Source organism: Brassica napus, chromosome C1, assembly GCF_020379485.1.
Source record: "Brassica napus cultivar Da-Ae chromosome C1, Da-Ae, whole genome shotgun sequence".
Classification (NCBI taxonomy): Eukaryota; Viridiplantae; Streptophyta; class Magnoliopsida; order Brassicales; family Brassicaceae; genus Brassica; species Brassica napus.
The window spans coordinates 50476648-50503375 of record NC_063444.1 but is presented as its reverse complement, the minus strand read 5'-3'; the positions used below and the strand labels follow the sequence as shown (position 1 = coordinate 50503375).

General features: G+C 39.0%; 1 protein-coding gene across 2 annotated transcripts; it reads right to left on the bottom strand.

The window, feature by feature from the left end:
* Positions 1 to 371: 371 nt before the first annotated feature.
* Positions 372 to 25960, bottom strand: LOC125575003 (cationic amino acid transporter 4, vacuolar). 2 transcript variants are annotated; one of them, XM_048744355.1, is made up of 15 exons: positions 25827 to 25960; positions 25604 to 25747; positions 25310 to 25511; positions 25157 to 25241; positions 24942 to 25082; positions 24733 to 24851; positions 24554 to 24650; positions 24259 to 24431; positions 24112 to 24178; positions 23821 to 23979; positions 23496 to 23700; positions 23267 to 23375; positions 22934 to 23046; positions 22692 to 22767; positions 22256 to 22607 (listed from the first exon to the last, which is right to left on the bottom strand). In XM_048744355.1, exons 2-15 carry the CDS (start codon positions 25722 to 25724, stop codon positions 22463 to 22465), a joined length of 1812 nt encoding a protein of 603 aa, XP_048600312.1. In that variant the 5' UTR covers positions 25725 to 25747; positions 25827 to 25960; the 3' UTR covers positions 22256 to 22462. The 2 variants fall into 2 exon arrangements, with proteins under 2 accessions (XP_048600313.1, XP_048600312.1); XM_048744356.1 differs by lacking the exons at positions 22256 to 22607; positions 22692 to 22767; positions 22934 to 23046 and adding exons at positions 372 to 573; positions 659 to 734; positions 900 to 1012 and having other exon boundaries at positions 25604 to 25953.
* Positions 25961 to 26728: the final 768 nt, after the last annotated feature.

The following is a 26728-nucleotide window of genomic DNA, read 5'->3' as shown; positions in this document are numbered from 1 at the left end:
TTAGGAACAATACAAATAATATTATTTATTGGTGATCTAGATTTTAGAGAGTTTTTCTTGTCCAAAAGGGAGATTACGACTTTTGATTTAGGTAATTATCAATTTATGAGAATGCATTAATCAATAAGGAAAAGACACAGATTACTTAAATGTAAGTTTATTAATCAATTCAATGGTATTTTCTTGTAAATAAGTTAAAAGTTTAAGGCATATTTCTATTTTGTACTTATCCTTTAATAGTATAGATTAATCACTTCAATGGTATTTTCTTGTAAGAAGGTTAAAAGTTAGGGATATTTCTATTTTGTACTTATCTTTTAATAGTATATAGTATACATTGGCATGTGTTTACTCTTGTGCCATCTCTTTAAATGCTGCAACAAAGCTCGAGCTCAAACGCCTTCAGCTTTGCTGTCAAATCACCCATCTCAAACAAGAAGATCTGTTGTTTCCCATGTACAAGTCGTTGGAACGTAGCCTGCATTGTTCAGTAAGCTGTGTGACCGTCCATAGAATAGATAGATCATGCTTCCAATAAGCATCCATATCAAGACCCTGATCCATGTCCCAGCTCTGCCATTACAAAGTACCAACAACTTTTTAAAAATATCCAATATTGATTCATACATGTTCATGATGGTCCATCAAACTCACTCACCCAATGTTGATGATCAAGTAGGTGTTGATCAGAATGCAGAGAACAGGAAGATATGGGACGAATGGGCAGAAAAACCCTGTAACCGAATCAAATATAGAAGCTGTTAAGCAAGCAGCGCCGTTGATAGAACATGAGGCACCAACCAAAGCTCAATGATGGCTTGAAGCCTCTTATATTCAACTAGATTTCTCATTTTTTGTTCTGTCTGAATAGGAAACAAAAGGCATGAGACCCTTACTACCTCCTTGGTGTCTAAAGTTTTGCCTCTCATCATCCTCATCGATGCAACCAAGAGTAATCAAACTGCCAAGTAATATGGCTGCACTGACACCACACATAGTGAACCGAGGAAAACTGTCCTAGTCAAGAAGAAAAGGCGTTGGATGATATAAACAATACAAATATTAAGAACATGTAAATCTTTCAACAACAGAGTTCCACAAAATCTATTCACCTCAACTAAAACTAAATCTAATTGTTTAGAAACAATAAAGAATCAAACAAGACGCATGGATACACAGGACTAAGATACCGACCTTGGAAGACGCTCAGCAGAAGCTCCTGAAGCTAGGCCTAAGACACCTATGCACACAAGAGCTATACTCCAGGAAGCAATTTTTCAATTTTTCTTCTCTTTCCAAAATACTTTTCCTCTGTTCAATGAAAAATCAGTAAAGATTTAGCAAACTACAGTCTACAGTACAATATCATCTTAATAACATATAGAAAGGGTAAATATGTGAATGATCAAATTTTAGTACCTTGATCTCTTTCATCGCCAAGAAGAGGAGAATCAGAAGATTCTATAGCATCTTCAAGAACATTTTCAGGTTGATCTCTACTTTCATCAGTCCAAGTATGAGAGGAGGATGGTAGGGAAACTCCATCAGGTGGTACATATCTGAGAACTAACACACAAGCTGCTACGGCAGTGAATGCCATCAGAGCTGATGGATGAAAACCAGTGTGTTACAAAGAGAATAATCTTTTCTCATAATAGAAGTAAGTTACAGCCTGTCTCAACAATAATATAATTACTATACTATACAATGAAAGTATCAATACTATTAAAAGGGAAGCATTCCTAAAAAATCTACTTACAAAAGGTTGTTGCACCTATTTATTTTTTAGTACAATCTATAGTATACAACTAAATATTATTAACTAACCCCTATTATATAACAACCATATAATGTCCTCTAACGTTTAAATAAATCTCACTCACTTTAATAAGATCATGACTATAATATATGTAATGTTTCAAATGGTTATTATACTTAAATCAACTTTATTCAATTTAACATATATACATTTAATATAAACGGCACCGAAGATTCAATACGTAAGGGTCATTATCATATATACCATCATCCTCCATTAGATCAAAATTTTCTTACGAGATCAACTTTTGAAATATAAATGAGCCATGTCTTATCAAATATTATTGATCAAACTTCAAGAGTATTTTCCACCCAGAATTTTATAAAACAAATCAATGAATTTTGCTAGGTCTGTAGTTTTTGGACCTAATTAGGTATTTAGAAAAAAATATTTGGGTTCGGATCAATTTCTTTCGGATCTGGATGGTTTCGGCTACATAATTCAAATACCTATAAAATATCTGTTATTTTTTGTACGTAACGGGTATGGATTTGTTCAGATATTTAGAACTCAAATAATACTCAATAAACATAAAAATACTCGAAACACGAAAAAATATCCAAAAATCTAAACAAATATCCAAAAATCTAAAAAATACTCAAAAGACCTAAAATTTTACTCGAAATCTGACCCAAGGAACCAAAGAATACCCAAAATTGTATCTGAATACTCAAAAATATATTTTTAAAATTTGAATATTTACTCGAAATCCAAAACTATAACCGGAAATTCAAACCAAAATCTCAAAAATATATGTATATCATAAACATATCCAAAATACACAAATACATCTAATATACACAAACATTTGGGTACTTTGGCTTCCAAACGGGTTTCGGGTAGGTCTCAAACGCGAACAGAGAACCATATTTCCAAAAAAATATGTATTTTTCTCTGGATCCGATGTGAACCAGTATTTTCGAATTGATTTTGGTTTGGTTTTCGGGATTCATGTTAAATGCCCATGCGTAAGAGAGAATTACATAAGATTTATACATAATTCCAAATAAAATAATTCATGAATTATATGTATATATATTTTTTAAAAGAATTATTTTATATAATTCGACTTTGTAACATAATAATGTAAAACAATCACAAAATACTAATTCATATCAAATTTGTTATAACAAAGGAACCCGCGCTTGAAAGCGCGGGTCAAAATCTAGTCAATACTATTAAAAGGGAAGAAGTCTTAAAAAAACTACCTATCAAAGTTGTTTGGACCCTTTTATTTAACTCATTATTTTTTGGTATTACCTTAAACTTAGACTAACAATATGTTACCATATATTTCTCTAACAATAATTTATTCAATTTCATTATTTATTCAAATACCACTCCTAAATCTTAATCATTACTATTACTATATTTACCATTTTGACTTTTAATTGTAAAAGCATTGAAACTAATGTTTTATATTATCACTTTTATCATATAATATATAATTTAAAGCAAGAGAAGTTACACAACATATATGTGTACATTTTAACTTCCTCTTTCTTTTATAATAACGTAATCATATCATATATAAATTTTCCCACTAAAATCTCATATTATATACTAAACTTTCAATCGTCTATATTTTGATAGATATTTTCATATTTAAAAATGAGTTTTCTAAAAATATTTCATCAACCATGTTTTTGTACAATAACGTTAAAAATCTATATCAAAAGGTTGTTGGATTCGATATGGATGTAATGGGTCCACATCTGTTCGGGTATTTAGGATCCTAAAAAGATTCGAAAAATCTGAAAAATATCTGAAACACGAAAATTACTTGAAACTTCAAACAAATACCCAAAAAATTCAAATACCTAAAAATTCAAAATCTTATTCAAAATCTGACACTGAACTGAAAATACACAAAATTTTATCCAAATACACAAATTTTTTTTTTAATTTGAAAATTTACCTGAAATCAAAAACTATAATCGTAAACCAAAAACCTAAAAAAAATATCCATAATGCCGGAAATTTATTCGAAATATCCAAATATACCTAATAAACACAACATATTTATGATCGGGGTCTAGGGTAGGACCGGACTCAAACAAAGACATGTGGGTCCAAAAAAAACCCCACTAGGTTATCTTCTCTCGATCTGAACTAAACCTATATTTCCGGGTCGGTTAGGTTTTTTTTTTATCCGGATATAATTCTCATGCCTAAAAAAACTTACGTAAAAGTGTACATATAAAATATCAAATAAACTAATTAATAGATTATATAACTGTTAAAAAATATATTTGTTGATATAATTAGACTTTGTATTATAATATAATCCAAAAAACCCGCGCTTGATTCAAAATCTAGTTTTAGTATGAAAACCTCTACTTTTCTGTTTGCCACTAATTGTAGGTAAAGCATCTTTCCATGAGACATTGAGACAATAATGCAAGCAAAGATCAGCTTACCATCTAAGAAAACTGTGAAACCTACATGAAAAATGCGAGTGAAGCGGCCAGGTCGAGGATAAGCATCGGGTCCTTGCGTATAGTTTTGTTGGAACCGATCATCTCCACTTTGGGGTCATTATGATAGTTTTTATTAAACGATATATAGTTGTGTTTTAGGGTTTGTCCTTATTTACTTTTCTTAGGGATAATAGAAAGAAAAAGGGAATAATTTACTTTAAACCCAAAGTATATCTTAATCAAATTAGAAATTTATATAAGAAAAAGTGATTTTTTTAAATAACAGAAGGTCACTAAAATTAACACAAAAGAAGTATCTTAATCAAATTTTAATAAAATTAGAGAATAAATTAGTAAATAAAAGGGGTAAAATTAGAAAAAAAATCCCTTTCGAATAACAGAAAGGTAACTAAAATGACCCAAAAGTATATACTACTCCCCCTGTTTCAAAATACATGAAGTTTTAAGATTGTGCACAACTATTAAGAAACTTGTTTTTTATCTTAAAAATATGACTAAAATATAAATTAAAAGTTATTTAACCAGTCACAAAACAAACTACAAAATATCATTGGTTACACAGTTTTTGATAATGTGAAAAAGTGCATTTATATATGAAAACATCATCTATTTTGAAACATTAAAAGCTCCCTAAAACATCGTCTATTTAGAAACGTAGAGAGTATATTTTAATCAAATGGCAATTTTCTCAAATAGCAATTTTTAAGTTTTTGTTACGAAAATAGTTTTTAATAAAAAATGACCAAAATAGTATCTTTTATTTTGAAAATTTATTTTTGATTTTTTAAAATTTGAAACTCAGTCCTCAAAACTTTACTCCTTAACTCTAAAACCTAAGTCTAGATTAGTTAATCATATGATATAAATGCATTTTTACTCTTGAAGAAAAATTCTTTTGGTCATTTTTCTCACTGAGAACTATTTTTGTGACAAAAACTTTAAAAAGACCGTCTTTAGAGAATTTTTCTTAATCAAATGTTAATAAAATTAGAAAATAAATTAAGTGGAGGGTCGAGTCTAAGGCTTTGGTTTAGTAAGAAGAAAGAGAAAAGATAGCGTATGCAAAATTCTACTAATTAATTTGTTATGTATGGTGTTTATAAGGAAAGGCAAACTTTAGTGGGCTTTGTAGCCTCAACAAAAGGCCCATTAAACCCAAAGTAGATCATTCAAATCGAACGCATCGTCGTAACTAACAAACTCTCCCTCCGTACTTTTGACAACTCGTCTACGTCTTCTTCCTTCTGTTTTGCTCTGCAACTCTAGCCATCGCTCTCGCAATCGGAAGAGTTCTTCACCGTCGATTTGCTTAGTTCCGGCGTAATACACCGGCGATTCAACTGTTTTTTTCTTAATTCGAGGTGATCAACCTCTTCCGTTCATTTTCTCTCTGTTTCGTTTCGTTTCGTTACGCTTCTTTCGATTTTCCCGCCATTTTCAGTATGCTATCCGTAGCTTCTTCTCAGTACTGTGAATTTGTTTCGGCAATACTCACTCGTGGTGGATTTCGAGTATGTCTTTTCAATATTTGCGTATGTTCGTCGTCTCTTTTCTTGAAATTTCCGTTACGCGTAAACTTAGGGTAAAATTGAATTCGGCAAGAAGATCGCTACCGTTGTGTGTGATCTGTGATCAATCTGATCGAAATTAGAGTCGTGAATCTTAATTTGATGCTGATGACGCTTAATACTTGCTACTTTTAGGAAACCACAAGGAGAAAATTACAAGTTGTTTCTGAATCTGTGCGAGAATGTCAAACTCTGGTGAAGCTAAAACGCATGAGGAGCTCGAATCTCAAGCTTCTGAGGAGGAGTCCCAGTCTCAACAAAGGGAAGTGGCTGAAAGCTCAAACAAAGGAAAGCTTGATGAAGATTCAGAGGAGGTCGTTAGAGCAGAGGATTATGATGCATTGCCACTAGCATGTCCTATTTGCAAAGCACCGTTCTTGGATCCGGTTGTAACAAATTGCGATCACTACTTCTGCAATCTTTGTGCTCGAAAGGTATGAATGATTCCCTTAAAACACCATTTGCGATTCCTTTCATTTACCCAACAAGTTTTGTAACTTGTAACAAAAGTTAAATGGAAACACAGCTTCATTTGTTGTTGTTGTTGTTGTTTTGGATTTATGATGGCAGCACCATGAGAGCAACACCACTTGTTTCGTGTGTAAGAACCCAACTCTGGGAGTTTTCAAACCATCCGTGGAGATCAAGATAGCTAAAGTGCTTGAGAAGGAGTCCCAATCTCAGCATGGTGAAATGGCTGAAAGCTCAAACAAAGGAAAGCTTGATGAAGATTCAGAGGAAGTCGCTAGAGCAGAGGATGATGATGCATTGCCTCTAGCATGTCCGTTTTGCGAATTACCATTCTTGGATCCGGTTGTAACAACTTGCGACCACTACTTCTGCAATCTCTGTGCTCGAAAGGTATGAATGAGCCCCTAAAGCACACCATTTTTTGTCTCCTTCCATTACCGAACAAGTTTTGTAACTTGCAACAAAAGTTAAGTCGAAACGCAGCTTTATTTGTTGTTGTTATTTTGGATTTATTATGGCAGCACCACAAGAAGGACCCAACTTGTTTCGTGTGTAAGAACCCAACTCTAGGAGTTTTCAAACCATCCGTGGAGATCAAGAACAAGATAGCTAAAATGCGTGAGAACATGAAACCCCAAGGTTTGTACATATCTAGTCTCTCTATTTTGTCATTGTTTGCTACATGACGGAACCGGTCCTTTTTTTTTGCGGTTTGACATGATAAACTAACACTAACAAATAGGCAAGGTCATGTTCTCTATGTTTCGTCAATGTGTTTGTTAAAGGACTGAACCGATCTTTTTTCCTGTTGACATGATAAACTAACTCTTACCAGAAGGCTGGTCATGTATCTCTTACCCATGTTTAAGGACTACTTTTGTCAAAGTCTGGATTCAGTGTACAAATAACTCACGTTAGAGTCCAATTCCATTTCTTGGACGAGACGTAACCTTTCAATGTTTTCTCATTTTTTCAGAAAATAAAGCGGCCATGTTCGATTTCGAGGAATACACTTCTCAATACATACGAAACTACCACCAAGGCGGTCCTCTGCTTCTTCGAGTTCTTCATATGGTGACGCATAAACTGTTAGATGAGGAGGAAGACAATCTTCAAGCGCTACAGTTCTTGTTCGATAGACTTAAGCCCGGGAAGGATATCTACAGGACAAACCCAGAGTTTCTACAACTTGTGTCAAATCTGATTGGTGGAAGAAAGGGCGAAAAGTATATTGCCAGCCAGAAAATGTTACAGGACATGCGAGAGCATGATAGGTACAAGCATACATATGAGAGGAGAAGATTCAAAGGAGATAGAGAGGTGAAAGAGAAGCTGAACGAGGGCAAGGACGTTTGAAGTTTAAAACAAGAATAAATAATAACACGTGCTTGTACATTAGTATAAATACTAGCTGGGAGTCTGTTAGACGGTTATCGAGAAATTACAGTTGTAAACTGAGCTCATGTGCTTAGTACTACTCAGGTGATAGAGTAGGTAGAGATCTCAGGTGATAGAGTCTCTCAGTTGTAATTCTTGACATTGGATATCAATACTACTAGCGATTCCGGTAGATCCGATCTCTGATCTTACCAATTGGTGCGGTGAGCGTGGATCGAACACGCGACCTTCAGATACCATATCAAGGATATTGAGAACGAGAGCGCAAGAACTTAAAATGTATGTATATTAGATTAATGAGAATGTACAAGGGGAGTTTCTTTATATACAAGTATACAGTATATAGAGAGCCTCTGTTTATATACAAGTATTAGGCTCAGTATACTCAATACGCCCCTCTCAAGCCTCTGAAACGGAAGGTGGAAGTGATGAAATGGAAGTTGAAGATGATGAAACAGATGATAGTGATGGAGAGAAGAGGCTTGATACTGACATTCGAGCAAGGATATGATGAAAAGGTGATGGATGAAGTGGTTTTGTGAAGATATCCGCATGATTGTCAGCACTGATCACGTGAATAAGCCTGATGAATCCCTTCTTAACCTGATCACGTGTAGTATGACAATCAATCTCAATGTGTTTCGTTCGTTCATGAAACACAGGGTTCGTGGCAATGTGGATCGCTGACTTGTTATCACAGAAGAGCTTAGCAGTATGCTGAACTTTGATCTTCAAATCCGTAAGCAGCTGCTGCAACCAGATAAGCTCACAAGTCGCCAAAGCCATACTCCGATACTCTGCTTCGGTACTACTTCTGCTTACTGTCTGCTGCTTCTTACACTTCCAACTAATCAATGACTTTCCAAGATAAACGCAGAACCCAGTAACAGAACGTCGAGTATCCGGACATGAAGCCCAATCTGCATCAACAAAGGCATTCAAGCAGGTCTCTGAGTTAGCTGCATAGAAAAGACCTTGACCTGGATTGGACTTCAGATATCGGAGAATCCGTTGAGCAGCCTGATAGTGTACATCAGTAGGAGCCGAGAGATATTGACTCAGGCGATGCACAGCATATGTTATATCAGGACGAGTTATCGTGAGATATAGTAACCGTCCTACTAGCTCACGATAAGATGTAACATCAGTCAACAAAACACCAGTAGTAGCACTCATAGGAATGGAAGGATCCATAGGCACGGCACATGGTTTCGAAGCAAGTAGCCCTGTATCAGCAAGAAGATCCAAAGTATACTTTCGCTGAGAAACAGAAATACCCGTAGAGTTCCGTGCTATCTCAAGACCAAGAAAGAACCGAGCTTGACCCATGTCTTTGATCTTGAACGCTTGATGAAGAATCTTCTTTACATCAAGAACAGCTTGAGGATCATTGCTGGTGATTAGAATATCATCAACGTAGACAAGCAATGCAATGAAAGACGATCCAGAAGTCTTCACAAAAAGAGAGTGATCACCCGGAGATGGTGAGAAACCATTAGCTAAGAGGACTGAAGAGAAACAGTTATACCATTGCCTAGATGCCTGCTTAAGGCCATAAAGTGACTTGTGAAGACGGCAAACCGGATTTGGAGGCAAAACAACGCCAGGGGGAGGTGTATAACCCAAAGGTAAGCTCATATATATTTCTTCATCAAGTTCACTGTGCAAAAAGGCGTTAGTAACATCCATTTGATCCAAACTCCATCCATGCGAAGCAGCAAGACTAAGAAGAAGCTTCACGCTAGTCATTTTCGCAACAGGAGAGAACGTGTCTGTATAATCCAGTCCTTCTTGCTGTGTATACCCTTTGGCAACAAGACGTGCTTTAGGTCTCTCCACCGTGCCATCAGCATGATACTTGATCGTATAGATCCATCTGCAACCCACAACATTTTTACCCGGGGGCAGAGAAACAACAGAGAAAGTCTTATTACGTTCCATTCCCTCAAACTCCACATTCATCGCCTGTGTCCAGAACTTAGACTTCACAGCTTGCTTAAAAGATGTAGGTACTGTCTCAAGGGAACATGTAAGAACAGCATCTTTGTAGGAAAAAGAAATGTTATCATAAGAAAGGACAGAGGAGAGAGGATAAAGTGGTTCAGGGGAAGGTGATGAAATGATATTGGCAACGCAATGATTTGGTAAAGAATCATTTACCACTTACATAGAATCTCTGATGTACGATTTACAGTTCACGGCGATGTCGAAGGCGAAGGTTACATCGGAGAATACGACGATCGGTTCGGAAGACGAATTTGAGATTGACGAATCTGATATGACGGTGGATTTTCTGAGAGGAGGATACTCGAGACTCAATCAAGCGATGAATGAGATGGAGAGTACTCAGGAGAAAACGAATCACGAGCTCAACGCGATGCGACAGATCCTCGAGCGTCTCGATCCGTTACGAAATCAACAACAACATTCGCAGCCAAGTTCTTCACGCGATCAGGTACATTCTCGACACTGGGAACGAAATCGGGAAGAACACTCGCTAGGTTATCGATCTGGGAATATGAATCTGGATACTAGAGACTCAATGTTGAAAAAAATCCCAATGCCTGTGTTCTCTGGCAAACAACCATATGTGTGGATCACAGATGTTGAGCGATGGTTTAGTATCGGGAGATATGAAGATATGGAGAAACTGGAGTTAGTAGCGTTGAGTTTAGAGGGATGTGTGAAGAAATGGTTTGGATGGGAGCTAAAGCGGAGTGGTTTCCAGAATTGGCAAGAGTTCAAAGAGAAACTAGTACTGAGATTCACTGAGTCGATTGAAGAAGAACCGGCAAGCCGTCTCATTGCACTCAAACAGACAGGGTCAGTAGCTGATTATGTATCAGAGTTTGAAGAGTTATCAGAGCTGGTTCCGGGATTAACTGATGAGTTTCTGATCAAGATATTCTACAATGGGCTCACACAAGAGATGAAGGAAGTCATCAGAATGAAAGAGCCGAAAGGTCTGGAGAGTCACATTGCAGCAGTCTTGAGAATGGAAACAAGCGCCTTCTGTAAAGTGGTTAGCACAGGAGGAACTCGTTCTCAAAGTCAGTCGCAGTGGAATACGTTGAAATCATCATCAGGATACAATTCACAGCGACATTGGCACGACGCTAATAACAAGAAACCGCAAACAACAATTACTCATAAAAAAGAGGATGACAGTATCACACCAGCTGCAAATCTGCGTCCGCGGCTGAAACATACTAAAGAGGAGTTGGACAGAATGAGGAAGGAGTTCATTTGTTTCAAATGTGGTGCTAATGGTTGGACACGGGCTCACATATGTCCAAACAAGGAGCTCCGGGTTTTAACGATAGTGAATGGAATAGACATGGAGGTCTTGGATGAAGAAGAGGAGTCGGAGGAAGAAACGATAGTCTATACGCCAGCAAAGGAAATGAGAGTACTTTCTCTCAGCTCATTTTTGGGAAAACACTCCCCGAAAACAACGAAGCTATATGGGAAGATCAACAACAGCAGTGTGATCATTATGATTGACAGTGGAGCTTCCCATAACTTCATCACACCTGATACGGTGCAGAGGCTCAAGCTGAAAATTTGTGTAGATAAGAGCCTCGACGTCTTGCTAGGTAACGGAGTAACAGTCAACGGCACAGGAGTGTGTAAGTCTGTTACATTCAACCTAGCAGATACTGAATTCACCTCAGAATTCATAGCTTTGGAATTGGGAATGGTTGATGTTATTTTAGGAGTTCAGTGGCTGGAGACCCTGGGAAAATGCGAAGTTGATTGGAAAACGCAAGAGATGTCCTTTGTGCATCAAGGCAACAAAGTGACAGTCCTTGGAGATCCAAACTTGCATTGTTCTTCACTCTCTTTTAAGTCACTGACCCCTATCTTTAATGCTGATATGGGAAGAAGAGAAGAGTTCCTGTTATCAGCAAGCGAGGTAACTACCACCATTCCAGAAATTCCGAAAAAGCTGCAGGCCGTCTTGGATGAGTTTGATCACGTTTTTGCCCTACCCACTGGATTACCACCTTTTAGAGGCTATGATCACTCAATAAACTTACATCCAGGCGTGTCTGCAATCTCTGTGCGTCCCTACAGATACCCTCACGCAACTAAAGTAGAAATGGAGAAGATGGTTGGTGAGATGTTGCAAGCAGGGATTATCAGAGCAAGTACTAGTCCGTTTTCAAGCCCCGTCCTCTTAGTCAAAAAAAAAGATGGTTCTTGGCGATTCTGTATCGACTATAGGGCTTTGAACAAAGTGACTGTACCTGACAAATTTCCAATACCGGTGATTGATCAGCTATTGGACGAGCTACATGGTGCTACATTCTTCTCTAAGATCGATTTAAGGGCGGGCTATCATCAGATACGAATGAAGGACAGTGATGTGGAGAAGACTGCGTTTCGCACGGTGGAAGGTCATTATGAATTTCTAGTGATGCCCTTCGGCCTCACTAATGCACCCGCAACCTTCCAAGCTCTGATGAACTCAATCTTTCGTCCTTACTTACGCAAGTTCGTCTTGGTTTTCTTTGATGATGTGCTAATTTACAGTCGTAATGAAGAAGAACATGAACAGCACTTGCGTATTGTGTTGTCAATTTTGGCAGAACAGAAGTTATTGGCCAACAAGAAGAAATGTTCATTTGGGTTGTCACAGGTGGAATATTTGGGACATATTATATCAAGAGAGGGTGTAGCTACGGACGCGTGTAAAACGAAGTGTATGAGGGAATGGCCGACACCAAAAACAGTAAAGCAGTTAAGGGGTTTCTTGGGCCTTACGGGGTATTATCGAAGATATGTGAAGGGATATGGAACTATCGCAAGACCCCTAACCGAATTGTTAAAGAAAGAAGGGTTCTTATGGTCAACAGCGTCACAGGAATCATTTGAGCAACTTAAGAACGCAATGACCTCAACACCTGTGCTGGCTTTACCAAATTTTGAGAAAACATTCGTGATTGAGACAGATGCATCAGGATTTGGAGTGGGCGCAGTACTGATGCAAGATAAGCGACCCATTGCGTTTTTTAGTCATGGTCTTACTCCACGGGAAAGGTTAAAACCAGCATATGAAAGAGAACTGATGGCGGTGGTAATGGCAGTACAAAAATAGAAGCATTATCTGTTAGGAAGGAAGTTTGTGGTACACACAGATCAACGGAGTTTAAAGTATCTGTTGGAACAGCGAGAGGTCAACATGGAGTATCAGAAGTGGCTTACGAAACTATTGGGCTATGATTTTGAGATCTTATATAAGCCGGGTTGTGATAACAAGGCGGCGGATGGTCTTTCAAGAATTGAGAACGACCATAGGATACATGGCAGCTCATTATGTTTGGCATTGACGGTTCCGTCGGTGATCCAGGTCGAGGACATTTACAGAGAAATTGCAGTTGTAAACTGAGCTCATGTGCTTAGTACTACTCAGGTGATAGAGTAGGTAGAGATCTCAGGTGATAGAGTCTCTCAGTTGTAATTCTTGACATTGGATATCAATACTACTAGCGATTCCGGTAGATCCGATCTCTGATCTTACCAATTGGTGCGGTGAGCATGCAATATCTGAAGGTCGCGTGTTCGATCCACGCTCACCGCACCAATGATAGAGTATTGATATCTATAACTCCTCAATCAAACCAGAATACAAGATAGAACAATGAATACAAGATAGCTTTGCAGATTCCGATCACAATCACCTTCTCATGGCGAAGATGACTGATCACGACGATCTCATGGCGACCGTGCCGAGACTCATGGCGTCTACGAACAACAACATACAAAGCATAATCTTCCTCTTCCTCTGTCCATCATTCTTATACTCTTCAATCCACCGTAACAGCAAAGCTTCTCAATGATAGAGTATTGATATCTATAACTCCTCAATCAAACCAGAATACAAGATAGAACAATGAATACAAGATAGCTTTGCAGATTCCGATCACAATCACCTTCTCATGGCGAAGATGACTGATCACGACGATCTCATGGCGACCGTGCCGAGACTCATGGCGTCTACGAACAACAACATACAAAGCATAATCTTCCTCTTCCTCTGTCCATCATTCTTATACTCTTCAATCCACCGTAACAGCAAAGCTTCTTACTCAGCCAGAGTCTTCTCAACCATCTTTCATTTAGCCACGTCATCCTCCTTGCGTGCCAAGGGCTCAAGGCCGTGTAAAGATAGATTGATATCTATCAATACTTCCCCCATAAAAACAAGCTTGTCCACAAGCTTGGAAGAAGAAAAGAAACTGCTGGTGCTTATCTTTATACTTGAACATCCAAGACTTGGCCATTTTACTTCTCCTCCTTTGTTGCATCACCTTGCCACTGTGAACATACCAGCCACTCCACAATCTTCCATTCTCACGACTTTGTACAGTGCCCTCTTCTCGTATTGTAACATATCTGTAAGCTCTTTGTACATTAGGCTGCTGTATTTCTGGCCAAGCACCTACTTTACTGAGCAGCTGTCTATACTTAAACATATAAGTCTTCAAAGGCCTTTTCTTCTTATGACTTTGCTGTACACGAACTCTTAACCGATAACTCTCGTGATGCATTAATAACATGTATGAAACTCTGGTATAGAACAGCTCTTGTATCCTCAGCTCAGATTCCTTCTTTTCTTCTCTATCAAATCTCCAAATCAACACAGCCAGTATGCATAAGCAGATAAGTATGCTCTTATATACTCTCTCCCTTGAAATCAAGCTTGACCTCAAGCTTGAGCTTAGCATAATGATGGAATTACTCGCACGACAATACCCATGTTGCTGCAACTCCAAACTCCACCACTGCCAATGAACGTCATTGACTCCAAGTGTCAATGAATCTGCTTCACACGTATGGGAAACTGTTGCACACTCCAAGGTCTTGTATCTCCATCGATGCCATATAGAAGAGTGGTCTTGCCTCATGTATCTTCTCAAGCCTTGATGTAGTCTCCATCTCAACTGATACTCCAAAGATCCCCTCGAACCAGGAACTGTGCCAAACTGATTCCAAATCTGACCCCGTATCCTATTCAAGCCAGTACCAAACGCTATGAACTTCTGCCCATACAGCAACTCTGTTCTTCCGCATACAGTTTGTTCCAACACAAACTTCAAAACAGAAGCTTGATGTAACTGCTTAAATCTCCATTTATGTTTCACCTGGAACTTCCCATCACTGCGAATTATTTTCTTGTGCAAAATCCTCAACTGTTCAATCCGGACAGAATAATATTGGAACAGAGACGTCCAATACTTCACCAACGTCCCATCTACTCTTTTATGCCACCAATCTCCATTATACAAATCTTCTTCTAACGCAATGGACAGTAGAAGAGTTGGTACAACTCTGGTTTGAGACAGCTGATGCTCTGAACCATAGAAAACTCCTCCAACCTCCAACTCCGATACTGCTTTTAAGTTCATCAATCTTCGAAACAAGAACCTCGCATGCCCAACCGCTGTCTTAGGAACATATTCCTCGCTTGAAATCATTTCATTCTTCACAGCTAGTATCCTATACAGTTTCTTTCCCATTTGTAACATGTTCTTGAGATAGAATATTCTCTTCAAATTTGTACCTTTGAATTTGAATTTCCAAGTTTTAACACACTTCCTCTGTTCCCTCTTATGTGATCCTCGTTTACTCTTGACACAAGAAATCTTTGAAATAGCAGTCCACGTCTGAGGCATCTGTAATTTTTCTTCAATCTGTTATGTACTTTCTTCTATCTCATGAACAACTTCACTGCTCACCATTGAGTCTGCTTTTTGAGACACTTCTCCTGCAGGATAACTAAACACATAACCAATCTCACAGTGCAAATCCATCTCTTCATCGGTCTCAACCAATGAGTCCTTTTTAATCAGCATATCTGCTTCTTGAACAGTCGCCTGATTCAATTCTTTCTGGTGCACTCCTGCAACAAAAGCGACAGAAACTTCTTCCACCGTTGCAGTCTGCTTCTCTATTTCTGTCTCCTGCACCACTTCATTGCTACCAACCGATTCATCCCTGAAAATCCTAGCTACTGAATCACAACTCAGAACAGTCTCAAGAATTAAATCTCTCTCGAGCAATACTGCAGGCTCCAGAGGAACTTCCATCAATGTCTCAGCAAGGAAATCTTTTTCGAGCATTGTTTCAAAGGTCAGAGAAACGTCACTATTGATGGTCTGCTTCATCATTTCACTACCAAGAACAACTTCAGGAATCAAATCTCTCTGGTTCACTTCTGCATCTTGAACAGTTTCAAGACTTGATTCTTTCTGAAATACTGCTGGAGTAGCACAATCTTCGACTGAACCAAAGTGATTCAGCAATTGTTGCTTGAAATCACTCCAATCCTTGATTATTTGCCTGCGCTTCATCCCGAATAACCAGACACGCACATCTCCACTTAAATTCAGAAATATCATGTCAAATTTATAGTCATCACTCCGAAGACGATAGAACCGGTCAGCTTTCACAATCCAACTTTCTGGATCTTCTCCATCAAATACAGGCAAGACCTCATGTTTATCAACATTCATCAACAGATCATCTCTATTCTCTGTTCTCCAATAACCTAACTGGCTATCCTTCTCAATATCTTCAGAGTTGGTCTTAGATACCTGAAGAAGAAACTCAGACGACAAGGTAACTTCCTCGAGATTTGTTGACGTCTCCTGCAAAATCTCAGATTCTGTTTTACTGTGACGTTCAATCAATTGCTCTCTGAATCTATCTTTGTTTTTCAACTTAATCTTCTCGGGATCATCATCCTCGCCAAACCTCAGCAGCAACGTTTCCTTCATCTCTTTCCAGCTACTCATAGGCTTTAATGAATTGATGTACCTCTCAGCTTCTCCCCAAATAAATCCATGAGCCATGTGTAACTTCTCGAAATCAGTGTGTCCCTTCCGATCAAAGTAATTCTCCATCCAAGAAATCCATTCCTGCAATTCAACATCAGGAAACAGCGGAACCACCACGATTCCCATAGTTTAGTAACCTCCGTAACGATAGATGACAAACTCTCTGATCAATCACTTCGTCTCCTCCGCTCCGATCAAATCGCTTCACCGCTCCGTCACACCGTCGCACCACCGCGTTTGATCCGATCTCAGTTTCACCAATTGGTAAGATCAGAGATCGGATCTACCGGAATCGCTAGTAGTATTGATATCCAATGTCAAGAATTACAACTGAGAGACTCTATCACCTGAGATCTCTACCTACTCTATCACCTGAGTAGTACTAAGCACATGAGCTCAGTTTACAACTGTAATTTCTCGATAACCGTCTAACAGACTCCCAGCTAGTATTTATACTAATGTACAAGCACGTGTTATTATTTATTCTTGTTTTAAACTTCAAACGTCCTTGCCCTCGTTCAGCTTCTCTTTCACCTCTCTATCTCCTTTGAATATTCTCCTCTCATATGTATGCTTGTACCTATCAATACTCCCCCCATTAACAGCAAGCTTGCCCTCAAGCTTGTAATCTGGAAAATGACATACGAAGTCGCTCATACACATCCAAGAATTGTCATGCTCAAGAGAGTTCTTCCACCGGACCAACAACTCCACCTCATCATCCACCCCGAGGCGAGACGCAATCACTTCCTCAGGCTCCATCATTATGTTCTCCAAATCCGTACATGATGGAGGAATCTCCTGTAGTAACTGGTTCTGACCCAACGCCGCTTTCAACTGTGAAATGTGAAATACCGGATGAATTTTAGATCCTTCTGGTAACCGTAAGCGGTACGCTACCTTACCCACACGTTCCAAAATCTCATACGGCCCAAAAAACTTCGCAGCCAACTTCTGACAGTAACGTTTGACGACTGTGTTTTGTCGAAATGGTTTTAACTTGAGATACACGGCATCCCCCACAGCAAACTGAAGATCCCGTCTATGCTTATCTGCTTGTGACTTCATCAGGGACTGAGCACGAGCCAAGTGAATACGAATCTGAACCAACATAGCATCTCGTTCCTGTAACGCCGCTTCCAATTCAAAATTCTTAGTTGAGCCTGTTTCGAACCGTAGCAACTGCGGCGGTTCTCTCCCATACACAATCTGAAACGGAGTAGCCTTCAGCGACGTATGAAAAGACGTATTGTACCACAACTCTGACCATGGTAGGAACTTAAACCAAGTCTTCGGATGACCAGACGCGAAGCAGCGTAAATATGTCTCCATACAACGGTTAAGGACCTCTGTCTGACCATCTGTTTGTGGATGAAACGCTGTACTATACTTCAACTTGGTACCTGATAGGCGAAACAAGTCTTTCCAAAAGTTACTCAAAAAAATTCGATCACGGTCTGAGACAATGGACTTGGGAAAACCATGACGACGAACAATCTCTGTCATGAATTTGCTCGCGACGTCCACTGCTGTGAACGGATGTTTTAATCCCACAAAATGGCCATACTTACTCAGACGATCTACCACCACCATGATCACATTCATACCTTGTGAAGTAGGCAATCCTTCTACGAAATCCATCGAGACGTCTTCCCACACGCGGAGGGGTATCGGCAGAGGCTGTAACAAGCCTGCTGGAGTTAGGGTCGAATACTTATGGGTCTGACATACACCACATTCTGCTACATACTTCTGAACCGTTTTATATAACCCTTCCCAATGAAACATAGTCTGCACGCGTTTGACAGTCTTAAGAACACCTGAATGACCACCCACTTTTCCGTCATGACACTCAAACAATATAAGAGGAATCCACTGCGACTGTTTTGGTAAGACCAGCCTCTGTTTGTACCATAGTCTATCATTGATCACTCTGAAATGTGGGTTAACTGATTCACCTTTTCGGACTGCTACAATGAGTTTCTGCAACTCTGTATCTGCCGCAATTTCTCTGTAAATGTCCTCGACCTGGATCACCGACGGAACCGTCAATGCCAAACATAATGAGCTGCCCTGTATCCTATGGTCGTTCTCAATTCTTGAAAGACCATCCGCCGCCTTGTTATCACAACCCGGCTTATATAAGATCTCAAAATCATAGCCCAATAGTTTCGTAAGCCACTTCTGATACTCCATGTTGACCTCTCGCTGTTCCAACAGATACTTTAAACTCCGTTGATCTGTGTGTACCACAAACTTCCTTCCTAACAGATAATGCTTCCATTTTTGTACTGCCATTACCACCGCCATCAGTTCTCTTTCATATGCTGGTTTTAACCTTTCCCGTGGAGTAAGACCATGACTAAAAAACGCAATGGGTCGCTTATCTTGCATCAGTACTGCGCCCACTCCAAATCCTGATGCATCTGTCTCAATCACGAATGTTTTCTCAAAATTTGGTAAAGCCAGCACAGGTGTTGAGGTCATTGCGTTCTTAAGTTGCTCAAATGATTCCTGTGACGCTGTTGACCATAAGAACCCTTCTTTCTTTAACAATTCGGTTAGGGGTCTTGCGATAGTTCCATATCCCTTCACATATCTTCGATAATACCCCGTAAGGCCCAAGAAACCCCTTAACTGCTTTACTGTTTTTGGTGTCGGCCATTCCCTCATACACTTCGTTTTACACGCGTCCGTAGCTACACCCTCTCTTGATATAATATGTCCCAAATATTCCACCTGTGACAACCCAAATGAACATTTCTTCTTGTTGGCCAATAACTTCTGTTCTGCCAAAATTGACAACACAATACGCAAGTGCTGTTCATGTTCTTCTTCATTACGACTGTAAATTAGCACATCATCAAAGAAAACCAAGACGAACTTGCGTAAGTAAGGACGAAAGATTGAGTTCATCAGAGCTTGGAAGGTTGCGGGTGCATTAGTGAGGCCGAAGGGCATCACTAGAAATTCATAATGACCTTCCACTGTGCGAAACGCAGTCTTCTCCACATCACTGTCCTTCATTCGTATCTGATGATAGCCCGCCCTTAAATCGATCTTAGAGAAGAATGTAGCACCATGTAGCTCGTCCAATAGCTGATCAATCACCGGTATTGGAAATTTGTCAGGTACAGTCACTTTGTTCAAAGCCCTATAGTCGATACAGAATCGCCAAGAACCATCTTTTTTTTTGACTAAGAGGACGGGGCTTGAAAACGGACTAGTACTTGCTCTGATAATCCCTGCTTGCAACATCTCACCAACCATCTTCTCCATTTCTACTTTAGTTGCGTGAGGGTATCTGTAGGGACGCACAGAGATTGCAGACACGCCTGGATGTAAGTTTATTGAGTGATCATAGCCTCTAAAAGGTGGTAATCCAGTGGGTAGGGCAAAAACGTGATCAAACTCATCCAAGACGGCCTGCAGCTTTTTCGGAATTTCTGGAATGGTGGTAGTTACCTCGCTTGCTGATAACAGGAACTCTTCTCTTCTTCCCATATCAGCATTAAAGATAGGGGTCAGTGACTTAAAAGAGAGTGAAGAACAATGCAAGTTTGGATCTCCAAGGACTGTCACTTTGTTGCCTTGATGCACAAAGGACATCTCTTGCGTTTTCCAATCAACTTCGCATTTTCCCAGGGTCTCCAGCCACTGAACTCCTAAAATAACATCAACCATTCCCAATTCCAAAGTTATGAATTCTGAGGTGAATTCAGTATCTGCTAGGTTGAATGTAACAGACTTACACACTCCTGTGCCGTTGACTGTTACTCCGTTACCTAGCAAGACGTCGAGGCTCTTATCTACACAAATTTTCAGCTTGAGCCTCTGCACCGTATCAGGTGTGATGAAGTTATGGGAAGCTCCACTGTCAATCATAATGATCACACTGCTGTTGTTGATCTTCCCATATAGCTTCGTTGTTTTCGGGGAGTGTTTTCCCAAAAATGAGCTGAGAGAAAGTACTCTCATTTCCTTTGCTGGCGTATAGACTATCGTTTCTTCCTCCGACTCCTCTTCTTCATCCAAGACCTCCATGTCTATTCCATTCACTATCGTTAAAACCCGGAGCTCCTTGTTTGGACATATGTGAGCCCGTGTCCAACCATTAGCACCACATTTGAAACAAATGAACTCCTTCCTCATTCTGTCCAACTCCTCTTTAGTATGTTTCAGCCGCGGACGCAGATTTGCAGCTGGTGTGATACTGTCATCCTCTTTTTTATGAGTAATTGTTGTTTGCGGTTTCTTGTTATTAGCGTCGTGCCAATGTCGCTGTGAATTGTATCCTGATGATGATTTCAACGTATTCGACTGCGACTGACTTTGAGAACGAGTTCCTCCTGTGCTAACCACTTTACAGAAGGCGCTTGTTTCCATTCTCAAGACTGCTGCAATGTGACTCTCCAGACCTTTCGGCTCTTTCATTCTGATGACTTCCTTCATCTCTTGTGTGAGCCCATTGTAGAATATCTTGATCAGAAACTCATCAGTTAATCCCGGAACCAGCTCTGATAACTCTTCAAACTCTGATACATAATCAGCTACTGACCCTGTCTGTTTGAGTGCAATGAGACGGCTTGCCGGTTCTTCTTCAATCGACTCAGTGAATCTCAGTACCAGTTTCTCTTTGAACTCTTGCCAATTCTGGAAACCACTCCGCTTTAGCTCCCATCCAAACCATTTCTTCACACATCCCTCTAAACTCAACGCTACTAACTCCAGTTTCTCCATATCTTCATATCTCCCGATACTAAACCATCGCTCAACATCTGTGATCCACACATATGGTTGTTTGCCAGAGAACACAGGCATTGGGATTTTTTTCAACATTGAGTCTCTAGTATCCAGATTCATATTCCCAGATCGATAACCTAGCGAGTGTTCTTCCCGATTTCGTTCCCAGTGTCGAGAATGTACCTGATCGCGTGAAGAACTTGGCTGCGAATGTTGTTGTTGATTTCGTAACGGATCGAGACGCTCGAGGATCTGTCGCATCGCGTTGAGCTCGTGATTCGTTTTCTCCTGAGTACTCTCCATCTCCTTCATCGCTCGATTGAGTCTCGAGTATCCTCCTCTCAGAAAATCCACCGTCATATCAGATTCGTCGATCTCAAATTCGTCTTCCGAACCGATCGTCGTATTCTCCGATGTAACCTTCGCCTTCGACATCGCCGTGAACTGTAAATCGTAACTACCACCGCCACGTGAGCTCGAATCAGTTTCACCGCACCAATTGGTAAGATCAGAGATCGGATCTACCGGAATCGCTAGTAGTATTGATATCCAATGTCAAGAATTACAACTGAGAGACTCTATCACCTGAGATCTCTACCTACTCTATCACCTGAGTAGTACTAAGCACATGAGCTCAGTTTACAACTGTAATTTCTCGATAACCGTCTAACAGACTCCCAGCTAGTATTTATACTAATGTACAAGCACGTGTTATTATTTATTCTTGTTTTAAACTTCAAACGTCCTTGCCCTCGTTCAGCTTCTCTTTCACCTCTCTATCTCCTTTGAATCTTCTCCTCTCTAAGATTTTGGATTAGACAAACTTTGTTGTTGGACCTTAGCTGTGTGTTTACTCTTGTGCCATCAGCTTTACTATGAATCACTCATCTCAAACGAGACGATCTGTTGTTTCCTCTGTACAAGGATCTTCTCTTGCGTAGCACGTAGCCTTTTTATTTTGCTCAAGAGTGATGGTCTAGAAGCTAATTGACGTTTCTGGACATTCTTAACGTTGCTTTAATCAATGACAAGATAAGGAACAAACATATTGAATAACTAAACAATGTACATGAATGTTGTATACATTGGCATGTGTTTTTACTCTTCTGCCATCTCTTTAAAATGCTGCAACAAAGCTTGAGCTTCCAACGCCTTCAACTTTTCTATGAACCACCCATCTCAAACAAGGCGATCTGTTGTTTCCCATGTACAAGTCGTTGGAACGTAGCCTGCATTGTTCAGTAAGCTGTGTGACCTTCCATAGAATAGATAAATCATGCTTCCAATAAGCAGCCATATCAACACCCTGATCCATGTCCCAGCTCTGCCATTACAAATACCAACAACTTTTTAGCTAGATCTAGTTTTGATTCATACATATTCATGATGGTCCATCAAACTCACTCACCCAATGTTGATGATCAAGTAGGTGTTGATCAAAATACAGAGAACAGGTAGATAGGGGACGAATGGGCAGAGAAACCCTGAAACCGAATCAAATATAGAAACTGTTTAGCAAGCAACACCACTGAGAACGTGAGGCACCAACCAAAGCTCAATGATGGCTTGAAGCAACTTATATTCAACTAGATTTCTCATTTTTTGTTCTGTATGAATAGGAAACAAAAGGCTTAAGACTCAAAACATTACCTCCTTGGTGTCCAAAGTTGTGCCTTTCGTCATCCTCATCAATGCAACCAAGAGTAATCAAACTGCCAAGTAAAACGGTTGCACTCACACCACACATAGTGAACCGAGGGAAACTGTCATGGTCAAGAAGAAAACGCATTAGATGATATAAACCATACAAAAATTAAAAAAAAAACATGTAAATCTTTCAACACAGAGTTGAGAACTGTTTCACAATCAAGGGTGGATTTGTACTTGAGTTCGACACACACAAGTATAAGTGCTATAGTTCAAGCTATCCACCTCAACTAAATTAAATCTATTTGTTCATAAGCTATCAGAAGATGAACCGACCTTGGAAGACGCTCAGCAGAAGCTCCTGAAGCAAGGCCTAAGACACCTATGCACACAAGAGCTATACTCCATGCAGCAATTTTTCTTCTCTTTCCAAAATACTTTTCATCTGTTCAATGAAAAAGAAGAAATACGGATGAAAGGCAGTAAACATTGAGTATATTACAATACAATATCATCTTAATAACGTATGCAAAGGGTAAGTATGTGAATGATCACATTTGAGTACCTTGAGCTGTTTCATCACCAAGAAGAGGAGAATCAGAAGATTCTATAGCATCTTCAAGAACATTTTCAGGTTGCACTCTACTTTCAACGCTATCAGTCCAAGTTTGAGAGGAGGATGGTAAGGGAACTCCATCAGGTGGTACATATCTGAGGACTAACACACAAGCTGCTACGGCAGTGAATGCCATCAGAGTGCCTACACTAACCTGATCAATGAATACCAATACTAAACTTATCAATGAAACCTTTATTTTTCTCTTGGCCATTAACTGTAGGGTAAGAATCCTTCCATGAGACATGTAATGTAAGCAAAGATCAGAGCTTACCATCTCAGACAACTGTGAAACATCCATAAAAAATGCTAGTGAAGCAGCCAGCACACCAATTACTATTGTGTTTTTCACCGGTACATGTGTTCGTGGGTTAATTTCTGCAAAGAACGCTGGCAACAATCCATCCCTAGCCATTGCCATGAAGATCCTCGGCTGATAAAAAGAAACCACAAGAGCACTGTCAAAATTACATGGATGCATTACCACGACCCACACAGAACCTAGCAATGGCATGGACCTAATATTGAACTTGGGATCTTCAGAACAATAAGAACTGGTTAGTACCTGAGCCAGAAGCGAACCCAACAAACTCGCACACAGAGCAGTTATAGCCCCCGTAGTTAAGATGTACCTGAAACATGAGAATAGTAAGAGTAAGGGAAAGACGAAAGTAGTATATATATTATATTCACTCTCATGTATTATGCTTACGCTGCCCATTGCATCCCACTGTCTCCAAATGCAGAGGAGATAGGAGTATCAGGATCCAGTGTATAGTAAGGGACCAATCCGACAATAACTACTGATAAAAGCATATACAAAATGCAGCATATCAGTAATGCAATCCCAATCCCCAACGGAAGATCTCTTTGAGGATTTTTAACCTGTTGTGTCAATTACCCAAAGTTTAAAAGTTTATTTATGGAAGAAAGAGTTGACAACACTAATACCAAACACCCTCTTTCATTACTGTAAGTTTATATATATAATCCCAAGAGCAGTGTACCTCCTCAGCTGTGCTTGTTACAGTATCAAACCCAATGTATGAGAAGAATACTACAGCAGATCCAGCAAGAATCCCATTTAATCCAAAAGGAAAATATCTGTAAAAGACAAGAATCAATACGTTGACTTTTAAAATAGTTTTGTGACACAATTGAAGAAGAAGAAGAATAGGTTAATTACCCATCAGGAAGATCATATCCAACCCAGCCAGTCTTAAAAGCTAAATATCCACCAACTACTATGATGAAAACCAAGGTGCATACATTCACTGATGTTACAATTGCTTGTACTAATGAGCTCTGTCAATAATTAAAACCGGCACCAAAACTGTTAAAACTATCTTAGTAATCCAGAAATGAATTTCATTTTCAAGGTTTTGAAAGAAGTACCTCCTTTATACCAAAGCATAGTAGTATTGTAACAATCATAATCAACAGTGCTGCACATGGATCAACCACAATACCAAGTCCAGGTATAGTTTGTCTAGCTAAGAACACAGGAAGTTTGTCTGACCCTCCAAAAAAAGATGCCTTAAAACAAAAAAAAAACACCGCTCAGAATCAAATCCAAGTATCTACATATATAACTCTCAAAGGGAATTTACCAGATTTGGAGATATGCCACGTGCAATGGCTGATCCACCAATCGTGTAGTCCAACACCAGTGCCCAACCAACCAACCAAGCAATCCTATGAAAATAAGAACACCAAGACTCTCAGCTATGTTTCAGTAAAATTTCTGACAATAGAATCCATACCCTTCTCCAAGACATATGTATGCATAGTGATAAGCACTGCCAGCAGAAGGACAACGAGAAGCAAGCTCAGCATAGCAACAAGCGGAGAGAGCAGCTGCTACACCAGCAATGAAGAATGATACAGCAAGAGCAGGTCCTGTGTGTTGTCTAGCTACTGTTCCCACTAGAATATACACTCCTGCTCCAATTGTTGTTCCAACTCCTTCAAAAATTCCAACAAAGGTAGTAAATGATCAATTTAATTTACAAAAAAAAATGATTAAAAAAAAAGTTTGGATCTTTTTGTCTCATTACCAATAGCAACAAGGTCAACAGCTGTTAATTTCTTGGCGAGCTGATGACGATGATCTTCTCCATCGTGTTTTTTGATATGATGAGCAGAATCAACTTGTTTCCTTCTCACAACACTGTTCATATCAACCAGACAGCAACAAAACACTACAAGGATTTGATTTTTCGATTGATTCAGAGTGAACCCATCTGGTTTTATATCTCAGGGAATACAAGAAGTGTGAACCTTTTCCCTCGGACAAGATCTCTAACTCAAGATGGGGTCTGTAATGTATGAGATACTTAGAGAGGCGTGCACGATTCTAACTTTTATGAGATTGGAACCAAGATTCTCATTGGTAAGAGATATTCATTATTCTGTTAGATAGTGTATTTATGTAACAAGCTTAAAAGGCCACTCCTGATCTATGATTTACTCCTAAGCTATTATTACTCCAGTTTTTATCTACACCATCTTTATAGGATTTTTTTCTTTAAGAAATTGAATCTTAAAATTATATATCCTTATTCATTTTAATTGACACTATTTAAGATATACAACAATAGTATGTTATCTCTGATTGCTATATAATAGTATAAGATTATTACAATAATTATATAGCCGAATTAATTATATTTGGATCATGGTTTTTTATGTTTTCTATCATTTTAATTTTATTTTCTTTAAGTTTATATATAATCTATGTTAAATTGTGTTATTTAAAATAATATAACTCAAACAGAAAATTAACAAATGAGTTTGCAATTGAAGTTCTAGTTATAAATGCTTCAAACATATACTCTGAGAAAATTAATAGCACCAGTTGGTAATATAACATCCTCTTTTTTTTCGATTGTATTATAAGCTTTCTAGGCAAAAAAATTCTAAATAATGAAAATTAGCAAAACAAATATAGAAAAAAGATATACCAGTAAAGATCCAAAGTAAACTAACACAAATATATCTTCCGTGTGAATGACCAAAGATTTTTCATATAAAAATTTTATATTTACTTTTAAAATAATTGAATTTCAATGGAGATAATCTTCATATTAATCCAAAACCACCACGTTTCAAATTGAATTGGAAACGATTGTCACTCTCTTTTTAATACTCCAGTAGAAATCACCGAGACGAGACAACTTTTC

What these genes read in the sequence shown, in the direction of transcription:
- LOC125575003 (XM_048744355.1), bottom strand. Translation starts at nt 25,724, where the DNA reads ATGAACAGTGTTGTGAGAAGGAAACAAGTTGATTCTGCTCATCATATC. An exon ending in GGATATGATCTTCCTGATGG is followed by an intron (nt 24,651 to 24,732) that starts GTAATTAACCTA and finishes TGTCTTTTACAG; the next exon opens with ATATTTTCCTTTTGGATTAA. An exon ending in TGGTGATGAAACAGCTCAAG is followed by an intron (nt 23,376 to 23,495) that starts GTACTCAAATGT and finishes TTCATTGAACAG; the next exon opens with ATGAAAAGTATTTTGGAAAG.